This window comes from Macrosteles quadrilineatus, unplaced genomic scaffold, assembly GCF_028750875.1.
Source record: "Macrosteles quadrilineatus isolate MER2022 unplaced genomic scaffold, UCM_ALF_1.0 Scaffold_4__1_contigs__length_99947679, whole genome shotgun sequence".
NCBI classification, from domain to species: Eukaryota; Metazoa; Arthropoda; class Insecta; order Hemiptera; family Cicadellidae; genus Macrosteles; species Macrosteles quadrilineatus.
In genome coordinates this window covers 55,134,043-55,158,109 of record NW_026542597.1, presented here as the reverse complement: position 1 = coordinate 55,158,109, position 24,067 = coordinate 55,134,043, and the positions used below count along the sequence as shown (strand labels likewise).

At 35.5% G+C, this 24,067-nt stretch overlaps 2 protein-coding genes and 4 non-coding genes across 6 annotated transcripts in view; all 6 read left to right on the top strand.

Moving 5' to 3' along the window:
- Nucleotides 1-9,447, top strand: part of LOC128991380 (prostaglandin D2 receptor) — a 30,784-nt gene extending 21,337 nt beyond the window's left edge. The window contains exons 3-5 of the mRNA XM_054414185.1: nucleotides 4,835-5,018; nucleotides 5,839-6,062; nucleotides 8,011-9,447. Of these exons, the coding sequence (XP_054270160.1) occupies nucleotides 4,835-5,018; nucleotides 5,839-6,062; nucleotides 8,011-8,214 (612 nt within the window). The 3' untranslated portion in view covers nucleotides 8,215-9,447. The remainder of the gene's footprint in view (nucleotides 1-4,834; nucleotides 5,019-5,838; nucleotides 6,063-8,010) is intronic.
- Nucleotides 4,014-4,115, top strand: LOC128993689 (U6atac minor spliceosomal RNA). Its single transcript, XR_008490817.1, has one exon. It is a non-coding gene; the product is annotated as a U6atac minor spliceosomal RNA (small nuclear RNA).
- Nucleotides 9,448-11,405: 1,958 nt separating the features above from the next.
- LOC128991382 (60S ribosomal protein L13a) lies at nucleotides 11,406-22,164 on the top strand. Its single transcript, XM_054414187.1, has 5 exons — nucleotides 11,406-11,477; nucleotides 15,072-15,202; nucleotides 17,059-17,168; nucleotides 19,417-19,685; nucleotides 22,046-22,164. The coding sequence occupies exons 1-5, from the start codon at nucleotides 11,457-11,459 to the stop codon at nucleotides 22,133-22,135; spliced, it is 621 nt and encodes a 206-aa protein (XP_054270162.1). The 5' UTR covers nucleotides 11,406-11,456; the 3' UTR covers nucleotides 22,136-22,164.
- LOC128993681 (small nucleolar RNA SNORD34) lies at nucleotides 20,001-20,082 on the top strand. Its single transcript, XR_008490809.1, has one exon. It is a non-coding gene; the product is annotated as a small nucleolar RNA SNORD34 (small nucleolar RNA).
- LOC128993679 (small nucleolar RNA SNORD34) lies at nucleotides 20,965-21,046 on the top strand. The gene has a single exon (XR_008490807.1). It is a non-coding gene; the product is annotated as a small nucleolar RNA SNORD34 (small nucleolar RNA).
- LOC128993680 (small nucleolar RNA SNORD34) lies at nucleotides 21,270-21,355 on the top strand. Its single transcript, XR_008490808.1, has one exon. It is a non-coding gene; the product is annotated as a small nucleolar RNA SNORD34 (small nucleolar RNA).
- Nucleotides 22,165-24,067: the final 1,903 nt, after the last annotated feature.

Genomic DNA, 24,067 nt, shown 5'->3' with positions numbered 1-24,067 from the left:
ACATTAGCTTGAGAGCTGAAACTGTATTTTTAAGTCAACTAGCTCATAGATTAATATTATAAAATCTTCAAAACAAATTTTACCGAGTTTCAGATTTCCCGGCTAATGTTGAATATGAGTATTTACCAATACTAAGGCCTCTGTAGGTATATTCCGCAAGAACTTTGGACAGCCGCCATTTTGTAACGGATGAACCTTTTTTGACGCGGTTTCCGGCAATGAACTCCACTGGACCAGACCTTTAAAATGATGTGCATATCAACCTATGCTTACATCAAAGATTATGTACCTACTCCTCATGGGTCGTCCCCTGGTAGAGGTCAAAAAATGGTAATGCTTGCAAAAAGTAGTTATCATACATATAAGTTGATGTGAAAAGTTTGAATTTTCAAACGAATTTAGTTAAAAAGATATCAAGCCGTTTCCAGACTTTTTTGTCACCCTGTATATATATTTTAATGTAAATATTATTTATTTTAAAATATGTAAAATAAATTTTCTTAATAACGTTTTATGTGATTTTATAATTTAATTATTAAGTTAGATTTTATTCGTCTTATAAATTATAAAACCTTTAGGTTTAGCAGCTAATACATTTAAGTTCCAGTGTCAGCTACTGGGACAACTGACTGTCAGCTACTGGTACAAGCACTTTTTTCACTGTCAGCCACTGGAACACGTACAAAGGTTGAATTAAGTTTAAAAATGTTATAAAATATATTTAAAAAACCCTATTTGTATGACAAATTTGAAAACTACACTAAATTTAGAATCACATAAAATCCGTAATATCTCTTTAGTTCCTATTTATTCAAAACCACGGATTATTAAGTGCGTATAGTTTCTTATACTGTCAGCCACTGGTGCATTTACCTTAGGTGATCTAGGAGGTCATTGTGTTCTAGATTCTAGAACATCTTGGTTTCTTCACCACCGGTAGAGAGGGGAGGGGCAGTTCAACGGACCTTATCTAACTGTCTAGGTAATCCACACCACTCATAAGCATAAGAGTAAATCGGTCCCAGGTCTAGGTCTTAGGCAGGGTGCACACTGGAGAAATCCGTTTCAGGAAACCGATTTCATGAAACGAGAAACTTTAGTTGCTCGCAACAGATAGATTAGTTTAACACAGGGCAGTGCACACTGCGTTGCATGAAACTGTAATTTCATTTGTTTCTTGCAACTGGTTTAAATGAAATCCAAAAAAACAGATTTCGTATAGGCTTCAGTTTCACGTTTCCATTGGTTTTATTGACTTACCTCAGTGTATTGTTATTTTTCCTCAGCACTCAGAGCTAACCTCCGGTTGGTGTCCTTCTTTGTTATTAGTGGGCTAAGTAATTCCACCAAACGTTCAAAAAGAGGCTTTGATATTCAAAAAAATCTAAAAATTTTACAGGATCACTGCATAATTATCGAGCTACAATATAAGTACCGTGTTGACCATCCCTAATCAACGGGTCAACCCAATACTTCCTTCTTTTCGTTTTCTTTAGCCTCCACCAACATAGTCACATCATCGTCATCCGAATTAATATCATGAAACTGATGGAATCCCGTTTCTTCTGTGTGCATTTGTTACAGAAATGGTTTCCTTGAAACCAATTTGATGAAATCAGTTTCCTGAAACGGGTTTCTCCAGTGTGCACCCTGCCTTACCGTGCCACCTATGGTAATAGCTATTTCCCCATATGAAGATTTGCTAAAAGGGAAACAAATTTACGTTTAAGAAATTGTTTCAGTAAAAGTCCAACCAGGGAAATGGAAATTCGTTTAGTCTGCAGATTTTCTGCAGCCCCGGGTTAATTCTTGTTCATATTTCAATTTGATAAACACAAAATATCTCCCTTGTACAAGCAATGGAATTAGAAATATAAGTTTACTGTAAACAACCGGTTGTCGTCAACAACAACACTGTTACAATAATTAGATCAGCTGTTTACATTGTTGGCTGTTGGCTCGGTGTTCAATTTATACAATTGGCTACTTACACTACTACTAAAATACCGATAACCTCCTGTTATAATTAGAATAACTAAAACTAATAATGATGCTACGAATGTTAAACATGTTGTACAAAACAAGCAAAGTGTGCAAAACAAAATCTTACTTAAAGCTCTCGAGACAGTATCGTAAAACATATCAGGCGGGATTTTATGGTAGACTTCTGAAGTTGAGCGCAGCGTGGGGTAATCCTGTCCACACGGGGGGTTATCAACTATTTTCTCCCCTTAGTTCATCACTTCGAGATCGATCCTAAGGTTAGTTGTCCGTTTCTAAAATAACATTAATATCTACGTCAAATCATTGACTATAGTTTTATCTATGGATCAGTTGAACATCGTTTCAAGATATATTTATGTTCCAATGATCTTCTTGTCTTCGTATTGTCTAAATGATCGTTCTTGTTACTAAGTAGTAAGCGGAGGCTTTACTAATTATTTATTATTTTTTAATACATTTAAAATTTTTAAAGGAAATAAATATATTAGTTTCCAAAGTAGTTAAACTACTACTTGTACTTTGGTATTATGTCCAAAGATTGAAGATTGGATGACTGAAACATTTTCTGTACAAGATAAAATTACAACTGACATCAGTACAGTCAAATATAACGCGCACCAAACACATGGCATTTAAACATGCATCATATTTTACAAATATGATTCCTAATGAGAAGTAAATGGTTATTCGAAGTCTGGGCTTTTGGAGTGTAATTTAATCAAAGTCTCTTAATTTTAAATATGGTACAATTAATTGTAAACATGTTCACAAACCGTTGATAACAGTAAATTGTATAGTATTCATATAGTCAATGAGTGTATCAAATATTTTTAACCAAAATTCTGAGCATACTTCAGTAAAACATAATGTGGATGTTATTTCAATTTTGTTATCACGATAAACGGAATCTCTTTTGATACTAGCAAGGCCTTTCGATAAAACTTGTCTTTAATGCCCATCCATTCATAGCCCATTCATTCATGATCGGCTTGAATTAACTTTGTAGCGTCCTCGCTATAGAAAATTAATTGGTCAACGCAAACTGGTACATTAAGGAGAAAGCCCAAACCTCATTGACTCTACCATTGAGTATATACAGTGAACACACTAAATGTTGCGCACGAATCGTTAAATACAGTTTACACGTCCTTGCCCCTTAGTTCACAAAATCTAAAACAGTTTCGTTATCTAATAGTCCCTCCTACCGACGAAACGGCTGTTGTAGCCTTATCAGTTTATCAATGACCTTTGAGGGTAAACATTATCCAACCCAAACATAATCGTTGCGCTAAACGCAGTAGAGCACGTTTACAGGACAATGCTCGTGTGGGCATCAGAAGGTTCTATCAAGAGCAAAGACTAAATAAAAAGCTTTCTATCATCGACTAAACTTTATCCGCTAAAGAAATATCCGATCTATGTAGGCCTACCAAAGCTAGGTCAATGCATTTAACTCGTCCCACACTTATGATTTATCCATATTTTGGTTTAAATACGCCCAAGTTCCAATCCTAAAGAGTTGTGTTCCAATCCTAAATGATAGGCTAACATCATAAACTCTATACCTTAGTTTATAGGACTGACCTTACGGTATGAAGTTAATAATGGTCTTTGAAAATGTTCAACAATGTTGTAATCCAAGACTTCATGCTATTTCACCAATATTTTAGACAACACTTTTTAAAATAACATATTCCCCCGCGGCAATTAACAACGCGACACTGTTCTCTCCCAGCCGTCACTCTCGTGTTAGTTTTGATCTCCTCCGCGAGGAGCGCTACATTATAATCTTCCTTACCGACTCTCATGTAATTATTATGAATTATGCGGCAATAAAATCAATTTTACATCTAAAACTACATTAATATAACTATTTAACACGTATACAAAACTTTTATTGCAAAATTTCTAGTAAAAATAATTATATTTAAGATTTAAGAATTAGGTTCTCGTCGGGAAGAGTGGGACCTTTGCCAGCATATATACAGTTCATTTCTGCTATCATAAATGTGTTGTATGAAAGGAGAGATGTTTAGCACTCCCCTTGACAAGGATGGAACACATATACCGGTTAAGGCACAGTTGTTATCAGCTCTTAACCACATTTTTTTGTTCAAGCAAGGATCTTAATATTTCATTTCACCTATACATCTTCCTTTATTCATTTTTTGTGAGTTGTTATTGTTGTTTTTAAAAATTAACTATATACAGTACAGACTTACCCCATGTTAAAACTGAACAATATAAGTACTTGAAAATAATAACCTATTCCTCAGAGTTTGACTTTGACTCAATGCTCATACCAACTTATCTCTTCCCTATAAATCAATTTTCCAGTGCCTTTTTTACATTTAAAAAGAGACTCTCACTCCAGTAATTTTTAGTGCTAATTCTAAACTGACATCTGATATGATTATCATTAGGCCCTAAGGACTGTTTTTTTTTAATAAATGGGGGGTTGGGGTTTAATTGGTGGGGGCTCAAGGAAGAACCCCCCCAAATAGGGCAAGAGGCTCAAGTATCTTTCATGCCCATTTAGCATATCACAATCACATGCAACTAGCAACTGCACGACTGGCCTGTTTGAGACAGCAGCCAGCAACAGAATCCAGGAGCATAATATAAGCTGAGGTTATGGGGACTTGGGGAAGATGATTGTAAAAGAGAGTCAGAGATGATCAGTTAGTGTAACTATGTCACTGACTAACACCAGCTGTTTTTTTAGCAAGGGCAATTTACAAAAATTCCAACGGTCGTCATTCCTCATCAGAATCAAGCCAGCATCCATGTGGTTATCAGACGAGCACCAAAATGTTTTTCGATGTTTCAGCATGTGACCACCACTATGATACGGAGAGCCATATTCTCTCTGTGGTCAGCAACCCTAGTCCTGGTATGTCTGCCATTCCTCGGGTTTGGACTATACTTCGAGCCACAGACTGCTAAGTGTGTTCGTTACCGCTTAGCAAAGCGACCAGTCGACATAGCCTACGCATACTTGTTTCTCAGTTTTGGTAAGTTTTCTCATTAATATTACTGTCTTCAACTGTGAATCGTTATTCATAGTAAGTAATTTTATTAATTGTTAGTTTACATTCATTAACTGATTTGTTAGTTGGAATTGTGCATTTTCAATTTGTCACTCTTGTATTTGTTATGGAATTTATAATAATATGTAAGCAAGGAGGCAATATTTAGGATGTTAGCAAGTTTACAAATGGGTTTATTATAAGGTGTACGGGCAAATAGTCTCCAAACAATCCCAGAGGCTCGTGCCTAGCGTCCTAGGACAAATAAAATTAACATACTGTACTGTCTATTTTCCTTGTCTATATAGGTAGGCTACCTTATTCCAAGATAGTGCCACAAAGGTGGTTTCCTCTCAGAAAGTAGGGTTCATAATCAATGGTACTTTTCCAGCCTCTCGCATCTGTCTGGACCAGAAGTATTTTAGTTGCTTTTAAGAATAATTTTAGTAGCTATTTAAAAGTTGTAAGTTATCTTTTTTTTCATACTATGCTGGAGACATAAAAGATGCACAAAGTTGGCCTTTCATTTGCAAAAGTGGTTGAAAAATGAAAATTTTGCACAGAAGCACTTTTATGAGTACACCTCAATTAGACTGGGTGACTTTTTATTCTTAACTTGCTACAAATTTAATTTCAGATTTAGAACTCAAAGACGCGTATCAAGAGACAAAGCATTTACCTTCCAAACTTTTGTATAAAAATAAAAATGTATAAATTAATTTTTCAAATATTTTTTGACAGCCCAGTTATTCCACTTGATCTACCACTAATTTATTTCCCACTCAAATATTGTTGTATATTGCAGGGTTTCTACTCTGCCTGTGTATCGTATGGTGTAACCTGGCCGTGATGTGTGCCTTGTGTCGCTTCGGTCGCTGTGACAAGTCGCGACATCCCATCACGCTGCCTCGTCGCATCAGTCGCAATCAATCACTCACCTTCAACGCCTGCACCAGGGAGGAGATGGCCTTCGCCAGGCTGATGGCACTTCTGTGTGTTGTCTTCGTACTGTGTTGGATGCCACAGATGGTGAATTGATTTATACTGTTATTCGCTGGTTAAACACACAATAGTTTTACCAACTAGGCCTAGTGAAAAAATAAATAAAATTTTAGAGAACTAAGTATGCTTTTATTGGTTATAAAGGACAACAGAAATATCTCTGTTCAACAATGTAGTAGAGTATAGGACACATAAGGGTGTAGGTTTTATGGATAGTTGCTTTTATGGATAGTTGCTGGTAAGGCAGCCTGACCTGAATCGGGAAGGGTCCCAACCCTAGCATAAGAACACAGAAACCAACCAGAAACTGATGATCACTCCCACAATAATAAGAAAATTTCACTGTCTCTGACAGCATTTTCAACGAAATAGTATTATCATCATACTGACCAACAAAAGTAGACTTGTAAAATTTGAAGCTCGTTTTTGTGTCTAGTTCATGTTTTGTGACACTGTCGACAAAATTATGTTTCTATTATTTTATTTATTTATTTGCATATCAATAAAACATTACAGGCATCAATGCCCAAATACAATGTAACATTATACAGTTTAGATCTGTAAAAGTCAATGGTTTGGATCCAAGTTGAAAGTCCATGCAGTCTTAAGTACAACATCACAATTGACATAATATTTAACTAATGCCAAAAACCAAGAATAAATAAACTTTAAAAGAATAAATAAATTTCAAACTAATGCCATAGATAAAACATACTCCCTTAGTAGATTTCTCATCCTTATGGAACAGCTGAAGACAATTTTATTGTTAGTTCTGTATGGTTTTCTGTAGAGGTCGTGTTTTGTTTACAATTTGTTTCCCGTTATTACAGCCATTTAAAACCTCGTTTAACCAAATAATACGATCTAATCATAAACAATAACCTGTCCCTTAGTTATATAAGCAAACAGTGAAGCACAAATCAAGAAATTAAACCTAAAATAATAGAAACAAAATTTCGTTGACACTAGCGCCCAGTGTGGCGTACATGAACTAGACATGAAAAACGAGCTTCAAAATTTACAATGGGATGAGAAGTCTACTTGTGTTGGTTAGTCTATGCTAATGCCAAAAACCAAGAATAAATAACTTTCTTAGGTTTAATCATTGACTATTGGATCCTGTTGGAAATGTTTAACTTTTTAACTTAGTCCCCTTTGGATTATTTTTTAACAACACTTTGAGAAACACATGTTATTAATTTGCATATGTCTAAATAATGTTAATTGTTTTGTAGAAATATAAAAAACAAAAAAAATGTAACTTTTTAAAACTGGTTTAACTTATTTGGCAAGAAACCAGTTTAATTTAAGAGTTTTGTTACATATACACAGTTAGTATTAATAGTCAAAGGTTTAATTTCATGGTTTGTGCTTTACTGTTATAAAACTAGGGGACAAGTTCCAGTTATTGTTTATGTGAATAGATCTTTTGTTTTATTTGGTTAGACGAGGTTTTAATCTACTGAAATAACATGACACAAATTGTAAACAAAAACACATCCTAGGGGCACCAGACAGAACAACAATAAAGATGTCTTAAGCTGATCCATAAGGATGAAAAATCTACCAATGTATGTTTAATCTATAGTATTATCTTCTGGACTTATTTGTTCTAATTTCAAACTTTTTGTGTTTAAGTAACACCACCTAGTGTAACTATGAATCATTCACGTGTAACTATGAATATGAACGCAATGTGAGCGTATAATAAAGCAAGATGACAGCTTTGTTGCTGACTGAGATAGGATGTTTCTTTATCCAGGACCATTTATTAAAGGACCGAAGGTATATTTTTTATTTTTCAAAACGCCAATAAACTATAGATATTTCCTAGGAACAAAACATATTTCATTTTACTGACTAAAACAACCACTACAAGCATATTCTTTATACACAGCTACTTTTAGTGATTGTAACTATACTCAAGAACAATAATTGAATGCTATATGTAAATTAAGATACAATTTTCTTGTAGATATCCATACCAATGGCCCAGGTGGCTCCCAAGTCAACCATCAGTAACCTGTTCTTCCGTCTCGCGGATGTTCTGATGCTTCTCCACTTCACACTAGACCCGTACCTCTATGTTCTGCAGCGTTGGCCGTTCTTCCGAGGACTATGCGGCGTTCGCAGCCGCAACAACTCCATCAAGAACTCCCATGAGATCAGCATGCACTGATGCCACTTTTGTAACATCTTTACGTACGGTGTCTAACCATTGACTTTTAGATACCTTTAGGTACGGAAATAGATATCCCATCTATGTGGGACCAGCTATAGCCAATTTATTATTGATAGATTGATCATTGTTGAAAAAATTAACTAAATAAATAATGGTTATATTTGTTTCTAGCACAGTAATAAAGAGAATACATTATAACACTAAAGTGTAGTCCATGGTGGTACAATGGTCAATATGGTACTGGGTACTACTGGATTCCTTAACATTGTCTTATCTGCAAGGCTGATCTGTAAGAATGGTAAATCTATAAGGGAGTAATGTATGTGCTTAATCCACATGTAAAAAAATCCTTAGAGTAAATATTGTGACCTCATATATGTAATCCATGTTGTTTTGTAAACCCATATGCCAGTATGTCTATGAATGTGATAAAAATGGTTTCAGACAGCTTAATAAGCCTTTTTTTACTCGTCTACGCCAGTGCCATTTGAGAAGTCAAAGAGTTAGTATTAAAAACTTTTAAGGGAAAGCGTTCCAAACCCATTAGAGTGAATGTGCCGGGAATTGAACCCATCGTAGTCTGAGACGCTAAGCACTAGGTTAGCAACACACCCAATACCTATATCCCTTACAAGTTTATCTCAATCTAGATATAGTACTGATCGAGGTTACGATTTCTGTGTCTTTAGGGTGGGAGAAGATCTACAATGCAACTTCTTCTTCTGCTCCTATTATGCTGTAAATATTTTGTAAACAATTAAAATGCTTACATACACATAATTTGAATCTATATTGTAGATATTTCCCCTCTTGTATCAAGAGTGTAAAGATGTAATATATTTGAAAGTACAGTATGTCTCGCTCTCATGTTAAGTGTTACACATTATTGGAACAAAAATAACAAAATAGTTCTACCCATCGTTAAGCATAAACATATTTTAGATGTGTAAAAATTGTAATTTCGGAGTTAGCATATTTTTTTAGATTATTTGGCATGTAAAGTACGGTAAAACTTCTGATTAAAAAAAAGTATTTCATATAAGCACTACATTTAAATATAGACAAAGTCTAATAATGCAATTTATTTCCCTTATTCATATTACTGTAATGTTCGTTGTGCCATAAAATAATATCTAGTCCTAGGCTGTGTGCTTTGATGAACCAAGTATTTTCAACAAATATGTATTACATGTAGTGTTTGTAAATATAATAAAAATCATACTTTAGCTATGCTGAGAATGTTTATTTCTAATCCTATAATTTTACCTTCTGCTTAACGCATATACACCAATTACAAATCCACTAGTTAACCCATATTGCTCAAAATACTGTATTTATCAAAACTTTAAAGTCTCTATGACATTAATAATGGTTTTAAACAGCACTACTTTTACATCGTTGCCAATCAGAATCAGGCAGGCCGTGGCCTGGAGTTAAAGATGGCTGTGACAGCCCAAGCCTGTGATCCGATTTTTATAAAATTTGATAAGTGGGTACTAATTCATGACATCTCCAGGAAATTTTTCTCATTTTTTTGAAATTAGTCAAAGAGGTATAACCTTTGTTTAATAATCACACAGTACTTTTAACTGTGAACAAAATCGTACAACCCCCATTTCTGTAAAAATTGCTGTTTAAAAGTTATCACAACTTTTGTGATTTTTCCCATCAAAAATCTTAGTTACTCCCACTTACTCCCACTGCTTACCTATGATAAGGGTTGTTGACAAGTTAATGGGAAAAAGTACAGTATTTGATCTCTCAAACTCTTGGGGTCGTAATAGTTCAAAACAACGTTCAACACATGTATTCCTTAAATAGTTAAATGGGAGTACGCCCCAAATGCCACATGAGAATGAACGAAGATATTTCCATGCATACAAATTATTCATCAGGCGCCCAACCAAGCACTAGGTTGAATCAAATCCAACCTACGTTTCAACCACTTTTTTCATTTTAATGAGCTAAGGGCTGGCGCGCACTAGTCTGACCACGACCACGAGCAAACGCCCGACCGGTCGTTGTCGTTCACCATGCGACCACAGCACGACCCTACAAGATGGACAGTGTCAAGATGGATGTTGAAGGAGTGGCTCCAAAGCTTCCTTTTCCCCTATCCTATAAACACGGCATTTCTTTGATAGCCATAATAAGACTCTCAGTGTCAAAATCCTGCCACATTTTACAAAAGAAAGTCACTTCACAAACCGCACAAAAACAACTGCTTATACAGTTTGATTGATCTCGAAATACGTTATGTAACTGTAGGAAAAGGAATTTTGTCTTTCATCTTCTAAAGAAATGCCAACCAACGGGATAGACATAACAAATACAAATTAAATCTTTACTATAAAAATCTTGGTCTTTCACTATGTTCAGTATAATATTACCATAACAAGTAGACTTCTCATCTCATTGTAAATTTTGAAGCACGTTTTTCGTGTCTAGTTCATGTACGGTGACACTGGGCGCTAGTGTCACCAAAATTTTGTTTCTATTATTTTAGGGTTAATTTCTTGATTTGTGCTTTACTGTTTGGTTATATAACTAGGGGACAAGTTATTGTTTATGATTAGATCGTATTATTTGGTTAAACGAGGTTTTAAATGACTGTAATAAAACATAGTCCCTTATAAAACATACTACCCCTTATAGTAGACTTCCCATCCTTACAACAGTTGAAAGAAATTTTATTGTTAGTTCTGTCCGGTGCACTATGTAGACGTCGTTTTTTGTGTAGATTTTGTTTCTTGTTATTTCAGCCATTTAAACCTTCTTTATCCCAGAGTAAATACAGTAAATATTTGCCAATAAAACTATATAATCATAAACAATTACTTGTACCAGAGTTATATAACCAAACAGTAAAGCACAAATCATGAAATTAACCATAAAAATAATCGAAACAAAGTTTTGTCGACACTAGCGATCAGTTTCACCGTACATGAACTAGACACGAAAAAACGAGCTTCAAAATTTACAATGGGATTAAAAGTCTACTTGTGATTTTTCAGTCTATGATAATACCTATGATAATACATAGGTGTAAAAATATACTCAATTATTAAATTAATAAAATATGTATTCCGCAATATAGTTTGACATTTAATATAGTAGCACTATTACCGTAAGAAGTTTTAAGAGTTTCACTGTTTCCGTTAGTATGTTTTACTTCTTTCTTAGTCAGAACCTTGTTTTACTTGATTTCTCTATTCTTTCCGGCAACGTCGGTTGCAAAGATGACGGGATTTAGTGAGAAGGTAAGCTAATTTTGATAGTAATTTATGTTTATTTTTTATAACAACTTGATTTTTAAACACTTTACTACACTAGCACATCAGTAACTTAATATCAAGTTAGGCCTATATTGACCTTACATGTTCATCACATTCTATGTGTCAGTGCTACCTATCCCCAGTTAGCGTTTCTTCTCTGCACGTGAAAAAGAGTTAGGCTATGGTGTTTATAATAGGCCTTACTTAGGCTATTTATATAACTGTTATTGAGCCAACAATTCTAGAACATGAACTAAAAGACAACTTTTGCAACCTCCTTATACAGTCAAGCTATGTAGTCCTAAGGTTTTCGGTCCCCTTATCATGTAGGTAGGTCTAGCCTAGGTTCATCAACCCTAGGCTTTAGACCTAGCCTATGTGATTCAGTCAAGGCAAATTTTCGTAAACGTACCTACTGGTAGTATACAGCCATGTTAACCACATAAATTAAAAAGTACTAAAACTAAAATGTTTAAAATGTTTTTTCTTTGACGAAATCTATCCAGTCACTACTGGTCATCGATGGATACATGGTATAAAGGTATAAAGGTATATATAACTTCTTTATTTTTTCTGGTTGCACTTTACTTAGTTTATGAGGGTACACTTCCATATCTGTTGGTACAAACAACTGAATGAAAATATTGATTGATATATCGTTTGGTTAGTTAGGTAAGGTTAACCCTTAGAGTGCCAGGCGAGAAATAAAAGTAACGCTAAAAAAATGCCGATGATTTTTCCCGAAGGTCGCGCTAAAAATGCCGAGCGCGATCTGGTGATTTTTAGGTTAAAATTTCGTAAAAATCGAATTTTTGATATCTCGACCAACGAAAATCGATGTATCGCATGTAGTAACTTTCGACTCAATGGTAATATATGGGTTAAAAGAATCCGAGTATCCATTCGGTTGTTATGACAACTGTTCAATCATTACGAAACGTCCGGTCAGCCGGACGTTGGCACTTTTGGCTCGTTCTAAAAACGTCCGGTCGGCCGGACGTCAGCACTTTTGGCTCGTTTTAAATACGTCCGGTTCCCCGGACGTTGGCACTCAAAGGGTTAACCTAACCTAACTAATACTAAGTTAATACCGAAACCCTGGTTTGACAGGCCCACGGGAATTTTCAAAAACACATGTTGGCAACACTGTTTACTTGGGAGATTCCATTCCCCCAATAGGCCTACCTTCCCCCCTTTTCCTCCCCTACCTATTGATACCTATATTGTTTGTTCATTTTGCATGGGTGCCGTGACCTTAACAGGTTGTCTAGTTCATAACATGCCCGTCTCAGAAGCCCATCGTTAGTGTATTTTAAAGCGGGGTCTCACAGGCCGAGGGTTTCGGTTTGTGTGTGTAAGTGGGGTCCATTACTTTATTTTTCAAATGGGGTCTCACAGACCGGGGGTTTCGGTATTAGTGCTAACCAAACGATAACTTATATCGAATAAATGACCGAATAACTTAATCTACATTACAGTAGGCCTACTCATTCGGTTGTTTGTGCCAACAGATATGGAAGTGCACCCGTTTACGACTTAGTTACTTTACTTAGCCTAAGCTTAGGCCTAGTTTACATATTTACTATGTTACAGTATTGTAAATCAACTACCAACTGATAATTAAATGAGACGGGTAGACTTCCGTAGGCCTATCTGTTATCGAAAACTACTGAATGGAAATAATTAAAGAGGTGAACCATAAGTTAAGTTAGGTCCTTCACCCGGACAATGGAACCTACGATAAAACATCTCATGAGTTTGTATGTAGGCTAGGCCTAAGTTTTACAGAATTCTAAAATCCTGACCAACCTTGGCCTTATGATTGAGACTATATCTAAGCCTAGACCTTAGCCTAGTGATGGAAATGACAGCTAGGCATACTTTTTGGTAACGTTACAATAGTTCCGTGACTGGGGCCGGTAATAGGCTAGGCCTAGGTGACAGTATTACTTAGGGGACTTTTGACACCTAATACTGCCCAAGTCACGAGCCCGCACGGAACGAATGGCAAATAAAGGGTGACTGTAACTGCTTACATAAATAAGTGGCAAGAAACAAGGTTATGGAGTGATGTGGGAACTCTTGACCTTAGTTAAGTTTAGTTCGTCACACGACAGTCACTGTCATTGTTTAGCGCTGCACATGGTGCAGCCTAGTTCCAGTCAATTCAATAACTTACTTCTTGTTACTTCGTTTATGTGAGCAGTTAGATGTTCGTAGCCTACCTTTTCAAAACGCTAGAGATGACAGGGAACACAGGTGAACAGCTAAACAGCGTCAGTGATAAGACCTCCTGCGTCACTGCAATACATAGGTAAATTGTCACTTCAGTTATGTGACCAGTTACAAGGTTATTCGTTCTGTGCGGGCACGTCATTTTGTTTGCCAGTAAATGTGAGTAAAGAAACGTTGGTGACTTAGACTTAAATTTAGTTATAAAAAATGTTATGTACAAAAGTAATAGGGTATTTAAAGAAACCTAATTACCAAAATAACCGTGACCTTTTAGGTCCTACCTTGGTTTCTTACTGTGAATCTTAGTTAGCCTAACTTAACAGGAGGTCGATGGAAATTAAAAATTTAATGAGTTCAGAATAATACTCAACAGCCGCTTGAAGTTACGTTAGGCCCGAGCTCAACCACATTGTAAGTTTTCAACAACCACGCCAGGAAGTTTTCGGCGTAGACCAAGGGCCCAAAACTGCAAAATAAGTATGATGCTTAAATAACTTAAATGCCTAAAGTAAAGTTACACAACCTATGCCCCCTAGGTAGCAAAAGTTATCAAACAAAATTTTCATGAGAACAGTTAAGTTATCCTAAATATTAAATAAGGTTTTGAGGAACAAATTTAAAACTTTGAAACAGATCAACTTGATATTAACTTAAAACCATGATGAATAAATTACTCTCTGCAGTAAGTTAGCTTATAAAAACCTATTCTCATTGCCCCCTACGCCTCTTATTTCTAGGCTAGATATTAAAACAGACAATTGTCAAGATAATTAAAAAGGCTAGAAATGCAATAGGTCCTGTGTGTCTGCAAAGTTTGCCATATGTCTTACACTGTGAGTTCCCACAACAGGAGAAATTTGATGAGTGTTAAAGAAAATTGCCTCTTGTATTATAGCCTCCACTGACTCGTGCGTGTTGTTCAGGCTGCTGCTTGTATCGTACCCGAGGCCTTGGTCTATTTCCATTAATATTGATTTTAGCCAATTTCCCTAAAAGGGAAGTAGATATTGCCATATATATAGGTGGCACGGTGAGACCTAGCTAGGCCTTGGACCGATTTACTTTTAATTTTGATGTCTCCAGAGGCACAACCACCCTTCAAATTGATGTAGGTACATATGTAGGCTATTACCCCCTGTGTAGCAGAAAACCTAGGTACTGGTACTTGTTAACCTGTGTTATTTAAATTGAAAATACAATTAGGTGTAACTGGTGTAAGTGGGAATTCGCTTAGCCTGCAGGTTTGCTGTGGCAGTGGTATTATTCATTCACTCCATTAACTTACTTAGCCTTAAAATGATAGGCTCATCGTAGTAACTTAATTGATCTGAGTGTGTAATTTAGGCGATTCTCATCGACGGCAGAGGCCACCTGCTGGGTCGTCTTGCTGCCATCGTGGCCAAGACCATCCTCCAAGGCAACAAGGTAGTTGTTGTCAGAACAGAACAGATCAACATTTCTGGTAACTTCTTTAGGTAAGTAATTCTCAAATACTGCAATTCAATGTAATTTCCTGTAGATTTATTCATACAAATATTGTCTTGTGTTTAATCAAATATGTTTCCTGTCCTGTCATTCAATCTTAGTAAAATTATACCTAAAAAGCGTGTCTTCTAACTGGTAAAACTGGGATTTGTACTCAATTTTTGTGCGGGAATTGTCCTAAAATATCAGACTATATGTCCTTACATTACATAGTTAAGGAAGTTCGCATGGTTGATTTAGCCTAAATTCACACCTTTTCCGCGATCATGGATGACGTCTATAACGTTCCCGTAATCGAGGTAGTTAATGGTGAAACACTACCGCGGGAGATGCCCAGGGTTTTCTGCAATAGCGGATGGCGATGATATTATTTCCATGATTGCGGGAGATTTAGGACTTCGCCTTGATGGCGGATGAGGATGAAAATGATTCTGTGACCGCCGTGACAATGTTGATGATCACACAACTACTGGAGATATTCAGGATTTTGCCGCAGTTGTGAAAGACGCTGATAATGTTTCCGTGTCCGATGAAGCTTAATCAGGATTCCTTCGCTGTCGCGGGAGACAATGATTGTGTTTCTATTAGACTATAAAGCTGGGACACTTTTCTGTGGTTGTAACTAACTAAATTTTTTTCTCATTTCAATCATTTTATATTTTGAAACTAATCCTTGTCTATTATTACCAATGAATACAAACCATATAAGAAATAAAATGCTAATGTTAAAAATTTATCATGAGATTTTTTTATGGCAAGTTTCTGTGGCAAGCGCTCAGTGGCAACGCTCGGTAGGAAAGGTGCTGCTATCGGGACCCCACAGCAGTGTGAGTGAGACAGAATTGGCGTAGAGATAGAGGGAGTGAGAGAGAGATGAGACTATTGCTTACCTAGCGGCGGCCATGCAAAGCTCATATCAGCGGCAAAATCCAGCCTGATTATTTCCCATAACCATTCCTCTTCTTAAAACATTTGTATTGTTATTATTTACTTTTCCTTCTCGTAAAACTATAGTAAAGAAAGATACAGTCCGACAAATCATGAAAATATATTTGGTAACAACACTTAGGCTACAAAGGCAATGACAAAGTGTTCTTACATGTAAGTCACGAGAATAGTCCATGAATCTTATACCGAGAACAAAGTAGAGACCCTGATCTAGATAAATCCATGTTTAAGCTACTTAACATCACATAGGCCTTCCTAAGCTACCCTATGAATGTTTACTTAGGCTGAAATTTAACCGTCATACTGTCATGTAAATTTTCATCAATTCCATTCAGCTGTGTGTGGTTCAACGCACAGTAGGTTAATGCCAAACATCTTGGTGTTTAGGTTAACAATAAAAAATAACAATTTAACATTCAGGGTGTCCACTAACCAGGATATCTGGAAATTATCCGTGGTTTTATAATAAATAAATAAATAATGCTATGGGAAATCTAATTAGCAGTAGGCCATATTTATAGTGATCTTATCATTACTCTACTAAGGCTCAAGTTTAATTAAAAGTTTAATCAAAGCTTGCTTTTTGGATATAATAAGATTTGGGTCAACTTTGGCATATCAAATGACACACACGGTTGATCGGGTATTAAATTTAATCCACGCTTCTTGGTGTAATCTTAGATTGGTTAGCAAAAAAAAAATATTCTTGTGTTCTGTTAGCCACATGTTCCGCTGTAATGTATACCATTAAAAATCCACGTACACTGAGAGTAAAATGACTAATTTATTAACTTGTTGTACTGTAGCCTATTCATAATTCATAAACACGTTACACTCCACTTGAGTTTTCACGTAACTTAAAGCATCCAACTAATACTGTGTTAAACCTTGCCAACAGGAGTAAATTGAAGTACTTGGCGTTCCTACGCAAACGCTGCAATGTCAACCCTGCTCGTGGACCCTTCCACTTCAGAGCTCCCAGCGCAATCCTTTACAGGACCATCAGAGGTAAATGGCCTACCTTGAACAATTTGTATTAACAATCATCACTACCGTAGGTTTTAACTCATGCTGTAGGCCTACTGAAGCTTCATGCTTTCTATTCAGGCTTAGTATCAAACTGTTGGTTTTATTTTAACCATTGTTGACCAACCCAAAGCAGAAAGGCAGACTAAATGATATCCAAATGTTGCATGACAATTCCAATATTACACAAATAAGATGGGGATGAAGAGAGTTAGCATCCATTAGTAAAACAATGTCTTCTGTTCAATGATGTTAAATTTTTCTTACCTACATTATCTGATGGATAGTGAATGAATAGTAATCACTGAGAACATGAAGCTTTGCTTTGATGTAAAAAGGTAGTTTTTCGTTCATATAATCTAGATCATTAAGCTTTTCCAAGATTACTGGTGGGAAAGTATTTTTCCTTGTATGATTTATTTGACCCAGTTGAATCCTTTCCTACAGTGTATTTAATCATTTCACACACACATATACATACACACTAAATAAAGATATCTCTAGGCAAATTTACATGCAAGTTATTTTTTAGAGCCAATCGAAATTGTTCCCTTTTTCTTTGAATACGTACTTAAATAGACTTTGAATTTAAATAAAAAAAATAAAACAAAAGATAAGATAAGCTATATTGTTTTTTTCCCAGATCCGTTAAAGCTGGGTTTTCCTAGGCGCGGAAGCGGAGAGAGGAACGCGGAGAGCGGAGAGAGGAACGCGGAGAGCGGAGAAGAGATTAACATGGTGTTCCGCTCCGCTTCTAGGAAAGCAGTAACATTAAATTGCCTAAGATCTGCGGAGTCCGCTCTCCGCGTTCCTCTCTCCGCTCGCCAATTCCGCGCCTAGGAAAACCTGGCATTAACCCTTCATCGTTGACACCTTTTCCACAACAAGTTTTCCTCCAGGTGCATTTGTTTTAATAGAAAAATATTGTTATTGCCAGCCGGCAGTTTTAAGAGTAGGTAATAGTACCTCACTTGTGTCTTTCTAGGAACCGATTGAATTATTTTGCTCTCACACCTCGCCCATACACCCCCTGTTAATCAGTTTTAACAATTAAAAACCGACTCCATGTGTCACCTGTGGTGTTGTTTTTGTTTGCTATATATTTTTAAAAATATATGTAAACTAAGAGTTTTTTTATGTCATGTACAATTTTACTGATTATACATGGTTTTAATTTATGTTTTTTAATAATATAGGCCTATGTATAAAATTACATTGTTCGTCTAATGTTTCAATAGGCTAACCAGAAAAATCTTGTGGCACCGATCGTGTTATAAAATCAAAGACACCCATGAAGGGTTAAAATATACGATGTTATAATAAAAAACCTTAGGCACCTCAAACATTAGTGTAGAGGGTTCAGAACTTCTATTGGCTTATGTGGGGTTTAAGATGTCATTATTATATTAATTAGAGGGGACAAATTTGAATGAGTTTAGTGTTGCACGATATCCTTACCTACATTATCTGAATATTCTGAAGAATATATGTAAGACTGAGAACCCAAAATATTCACAGTAATAGCAACCAAATGAACCTCACTAATGTCTTGGGTTTCAATCTTAAATTTTTAATTTATGACAGGATGAACTATGCATGCTACACCGATACAATTAATACATTATGGTTAAGTAATGTAACCTAGAAGTAGAGACAAGTATCTGTGATGAATATTTTTTCTTCCCGTGCCTCTGAGCCTATATGAAGATAGGGTTTTTCTGAGATACTTGTTCACTACCTACTATAAATATCTTGCACTTAGATAATTAAATCTGTCATTATTTTCTGGATTGTTAATGCTAAGTAGTCTTAATTTCATCAACGTTCCCGGGATTATTTTAACTTTTCATTTGACTAAATTTGAAATGAATTCTAGGCAGCTTTTCAAATTGGCAATATTTAACTGTATAGGCCTACAATTAATTATTTATTGCAAAATTTCATGTAGAATGCTGGATCTGGTGGTTGGGACAAAACCTAAAGCTGTGCATTCATCAATCTTGTATGCAATCAAACTCAAAGGCAAAAAAGGTGTCTAATAGATTTTCCACCAAAGCCGTATGCCAGTTTTAATGCAAAACCAATTTAATACTTACTTAGATTCATTACCGTGTTGTTGCTAGTCCTTTTTAATAAGGTATTCTGTACCAATTGGTGTGTATTTTGATGGTAGGCTTACGTTTAACACATACATTTATGCCATATTCATTCACCCATTGCTTATCTTCAGGTATGATTCCACACAAGACAAAGCGCGGTAAAGAGGCGTTGAAGAGGTTCAAGGCTTTTGAAGGCTGTCCGCCCCCATATGACCGCCGCAAGCGCCTTGTGGTGCCGACAGCCATGCGAGTCATGTGCCTGAAGCCTGGCCGCGCCTACTGCCACCTGGGGCGTCTGAGCCACGAGGTCGGCTGGAAATACAAGGACGTCGTCCGTGCTTTGGAGACCAAGAGGAAGGTTAAGGCTGTGTTCAGCATCAGACGAAGGAACGGTCTTAAGGTGGGTGACAGAGAGGATTAATTTAGTGGTTTACTAACAAATAGTGAGAAATTGGAGGCGAAGGAACAAACGGTTTTAAGGGAGGTGTCAGAGAGGGTAAAGTTTATGGTTTTGCTAATAAATGGTGAGAGATTGGCCTTAATTGTGCAGTTTTGAACTTTGGCTATAGCAAAATATATTAGGTTAAGATTCTGTAAATTTTCCATAATTTGTTGAAGTTTATTTTAGTAATTTAGCTTGTAAGATAATAGGGGTTTGATAATTTTATATTTAATTGGCAAAACAGCTTTCTCAAAATCAATCAATCAATTTTAATGAGTTCAATGATGAATAACATATCCTTACCTACATTATCTGAATTTGCTGAAGAAGAGCACCAATAAAAACTGAGAACTCAAATTGAAGTCAACAGAAAAATTAAGTAAGCTAGGTATTTCTATATCTTTGACTTAAATTACTTTTGATTAAATTTGAAAATGATTGAAATTAACAAGATTTATTTTTTGCTGAGTTTGGACAAGTATCTGTGATGATTTTATTTTTCTTCCCGTGCCTCTGAACAAATTTGAAGATAGGGTTTATCTGAGATGCTTGCCCTAATTTGATATCCAACAATATCTATCTGACTGTTCTTCATAGAATATGTTAAATGTTTTAAAAACAAAATGCGCATAATCATAATTTGTTTTCCAGTACGTAATACCAACACGTTTCCAATCGCATAATAATGGTAAATGACGAGTAATCGTTTAAGGCAAATAACACAACATTAATGTGAGCGCCGTCTGCTGCCGTCATAAATAAATGAATCAACAAATAATTACTGTAACAATATTTGATATACACAAATCGATGTGTTGGACAGGAAAAGTGTGCAGTTGACTTAAATATTAACAATCAAAGTAATGTCACATGGGGTAGTACATATTAACCTGGTACTCTTTATTACCTTATCAAGTTTTATTTATGTGTATTCAAACATTCCTGAACTCAAAGACATATAAGTTGATAGCCTACTACTAGAGCTAAGGTTACTAAGAACTAATAGATTTCTTGTTTGTTGCTATTGGATTGATCTTGTCTTATAATTAATTAGTCTAGAACGAAACATTTAAAATAGAACAAATCCACTGAGTTCAAATTAATGCAAATGTTTGTAGAAGTTGAGCTGCGCTGCCGTGGTAGCTTACAACCATTGTGTGCTATAATATTAAGGCTACAAATAAAATAAAAATCTTACTTATAAAACTAAATCTATAGGCTAAGTTATAAATGAAAATGAGTTCTATGATGTTAAATTTGATTCCTTACCTACATTATCTGAACTTTCTATGAAAGATACACTATTTTCTGAGAACTCAATTACTTTGAATTTTTTTTTTCATTCTAAAATTAATAATTTTTTTTATGCGCAACCTATTTGAATAAACATCCTTCCTTATTACAGTTCCTACATATTTTTCCCTATGTTCTGCAAGTTGGGTTGACAAAGTTCTAGGTTACTTTTTACCATATCAGGAGGGCAAACTCCTCATCTCATCGTGAGAAACAAACCTTAATACAGCTTGTTTGTAAAGCTGTAAACGAGTTCAATGATGCTAATTTTAATTCCTTACCTACATTATCTGAAACTTCTGTGAAAGATTGATACTCAATTTTCTGAGAACTCGTAATTCAGTTTTTTTACACACATGACGGCTAAAAAAATTGAATATACATCTTTTTATTAGCTTGGTTAAAACTTCATCTTTGTAAATCAATTTTAACACCATAATTTTTTTGTCAAAATTGTTCAAACATAAAATAATAAAAAGGATAATAAAATCACTTTTCCTAAACTGACTTTCCTTGAAGTTCATTTAGTGAGTTTACATATTCCAATTATTTTTATTTTTATTAGTCTCATAGAATTTCTTCCTAAGGCTATCCAACCCTATCAAATCACCTTGCTTTAACACACATTACAACATTTCACAACCAGCAAATATTATACATACTCCATCAATTTTATGTGTGCAATTCCAAACTACTGTAATTTGTTTTTGTAATTTGTTTTGTTGTAATTTGGTTTTTTTTAGTGAGTCGGTGGCTCAGTCGGGAGCGTCGCGGACTTCGGGCCCAAGGCAGCGATGTCGTGGGTTCGGATCCTGGTCACTGCCGATAACATTTTATCAGTACAGTTCACCTTTGTACTGTACCGGCTCACTCCTTGCTTTGCTGTAAACGATCCACGCACGGGCGCTTAGTCTATGTGGACGGGCAAATGCAAGGTTAAAAGAGGCTGCCAACCTCTTTAAAAAAAAAAAAAAAAATAAAAAAAAAAAAAAAATTGTTATAATTTTTCTGTATTTTTGTTTCAGAAACTGACTAAAGAAGCTGGAAAGAAGGTCGCAAAGCAGACCAAACATTTTGACAACATCATCAAGTCTTACGGTTACGGCCACGTGTAAACCATGTAATAAACTTGTTTATTTTACAATCTTTGGAAATATTCTTTTGTCATTCCTAGTTCTGAGGATTTAAAGATAAAAATTTTGTTAAGGGGGAATCCTGACAACACTTAATTACTAAATGATTAAAATCCATTTAAATAAGGCTCGTATTAAAAGCCTGCAAAGTATTCTGACAAATCGATTCTGGTTTTTTTAGTCCTAATCTTTGGGTGGTTGTAATTTACTCTACCATGTTGATAAATTTGGATTAAAACTCTTAGGGCCGCTTTCCCCAAATCAAGTTTAACTTAATCTCGGTTAACTTTAATCGGTGGGTTAAACTTAGGATGGCTTTCCCCACTATTTTGTCATGAAAGTTTAGTTTAACCCTGGTTTAACCTAGATTTCTTTGCAAGCAACAATGTTGGCAACACTGTTATGCAATTTTGTCTGCAATATTGTTTAGCTCCCCACTATAGACTATGACATATCTGCCATTAATTTTCTCGTGTTTTGGTTATTTTTATATTTGAATTAAGTTTCGTGTCATTGTCTCCTCCAATTTTTTACATTAAAAAGAAACATTTTTATTTGCAGGCGACTGCTATTATATAAGCATTTCGTTACTTGTGTTTAATTAACCTCAAACTTAATCAAACAGTAGGCCTACTGCACGCATGAAATAACTGCATTAATTACAATCATGTGAAAATAAAATGTTGGGAAAGACCCGAAATTAATGTTTGTGGATTAAAAACTAGAGCCTAACAGCCTAACCTTTGTAATGACAGGCATAGGCTACTCAGCATTAGATACGTTCGATCAATGTTTCTAAACTAAATTTAAATTTCAGGCCTAGGCCTACTACAGTAGTTGTTAATTCACACATGATAATAGGCTAGTGGTTAGGCCCGAATGTTAACTAATATTTACTTTTGTGTAACGTAAGAATCGTGTTAAAATAAAATCAAACCAAAAGGCTTATTATGAGCGATTAAACTTTCCAACCAATGTTGCGTTTCTGTGGACAAGGTAACCTATCGATTGTACACAACTACAATACTACCTACCGAAAATATAATAATTTAGGCCTACTTTACGCATTGAAAAACCTTAAAAGCATTATATCTGTAGCCTTATATTTTTAAATTTGAAATAGTCATGATGAATTAATTGTCTACATGGGTTCTGGTTTGCTATTTCTTATTTCCAGTTCAGTTTATTTTAGGTTATGTTTGACAAGACAAACGTCAAACAGAAACAAGGATATTTTTTGTCATTGCCGTCTGCCGAACGTAACTAGTCAGCCAAGAGCCAATCAAAATCAAGCTATTCTTCTCTTCTGGTTTATCCCATGAATCGCCAGTTAAACCAGCCTCACCCGGAGGGTTAACTTAAACCTAGTTTAAACGGAGAAATTATTTTGGGGAAAGTGGATCTGAGGTTAAACTAGAGTTTAAACCACGATCAGAGTTAAACTTGATTTGGGGAAAGCGGCCCTTAATCAGATAAACTAGAAAATCGTTTTAAGAACCTCAAGTATATAGGACAGTTAGGCCTAATGGTATAAAATTAAGTAAAATATACCATGTGTTTAAATCTTTTCTGATCTGTTTATGCTGTTTCTTTGAAATTTAGCAAAGCTTTCCCTATTTATAATTTATTGTAAATTAAAATTGGGATGTGCTTACCTTAACCCAACGACTTAGGGGATAGGCCTAAGTGTAAAATTGAGTGAAATGCCATTTGTAGCTATGTTACAGACTAAGACCAGCTGTTTCTTAACCAAACATTAGCTAATTGATCAAGGGCAGTGTTGGGGTCAATCAAGGCCACACTAAAAAACAGGCCGTAATGCTCGTCAAGCATGACACGATAGAAGACGGCAATGACGTAGGTATTTTTTATTAATTTTCCAAGGAAAGATTAAAACAAGCAGCTTATCACAAA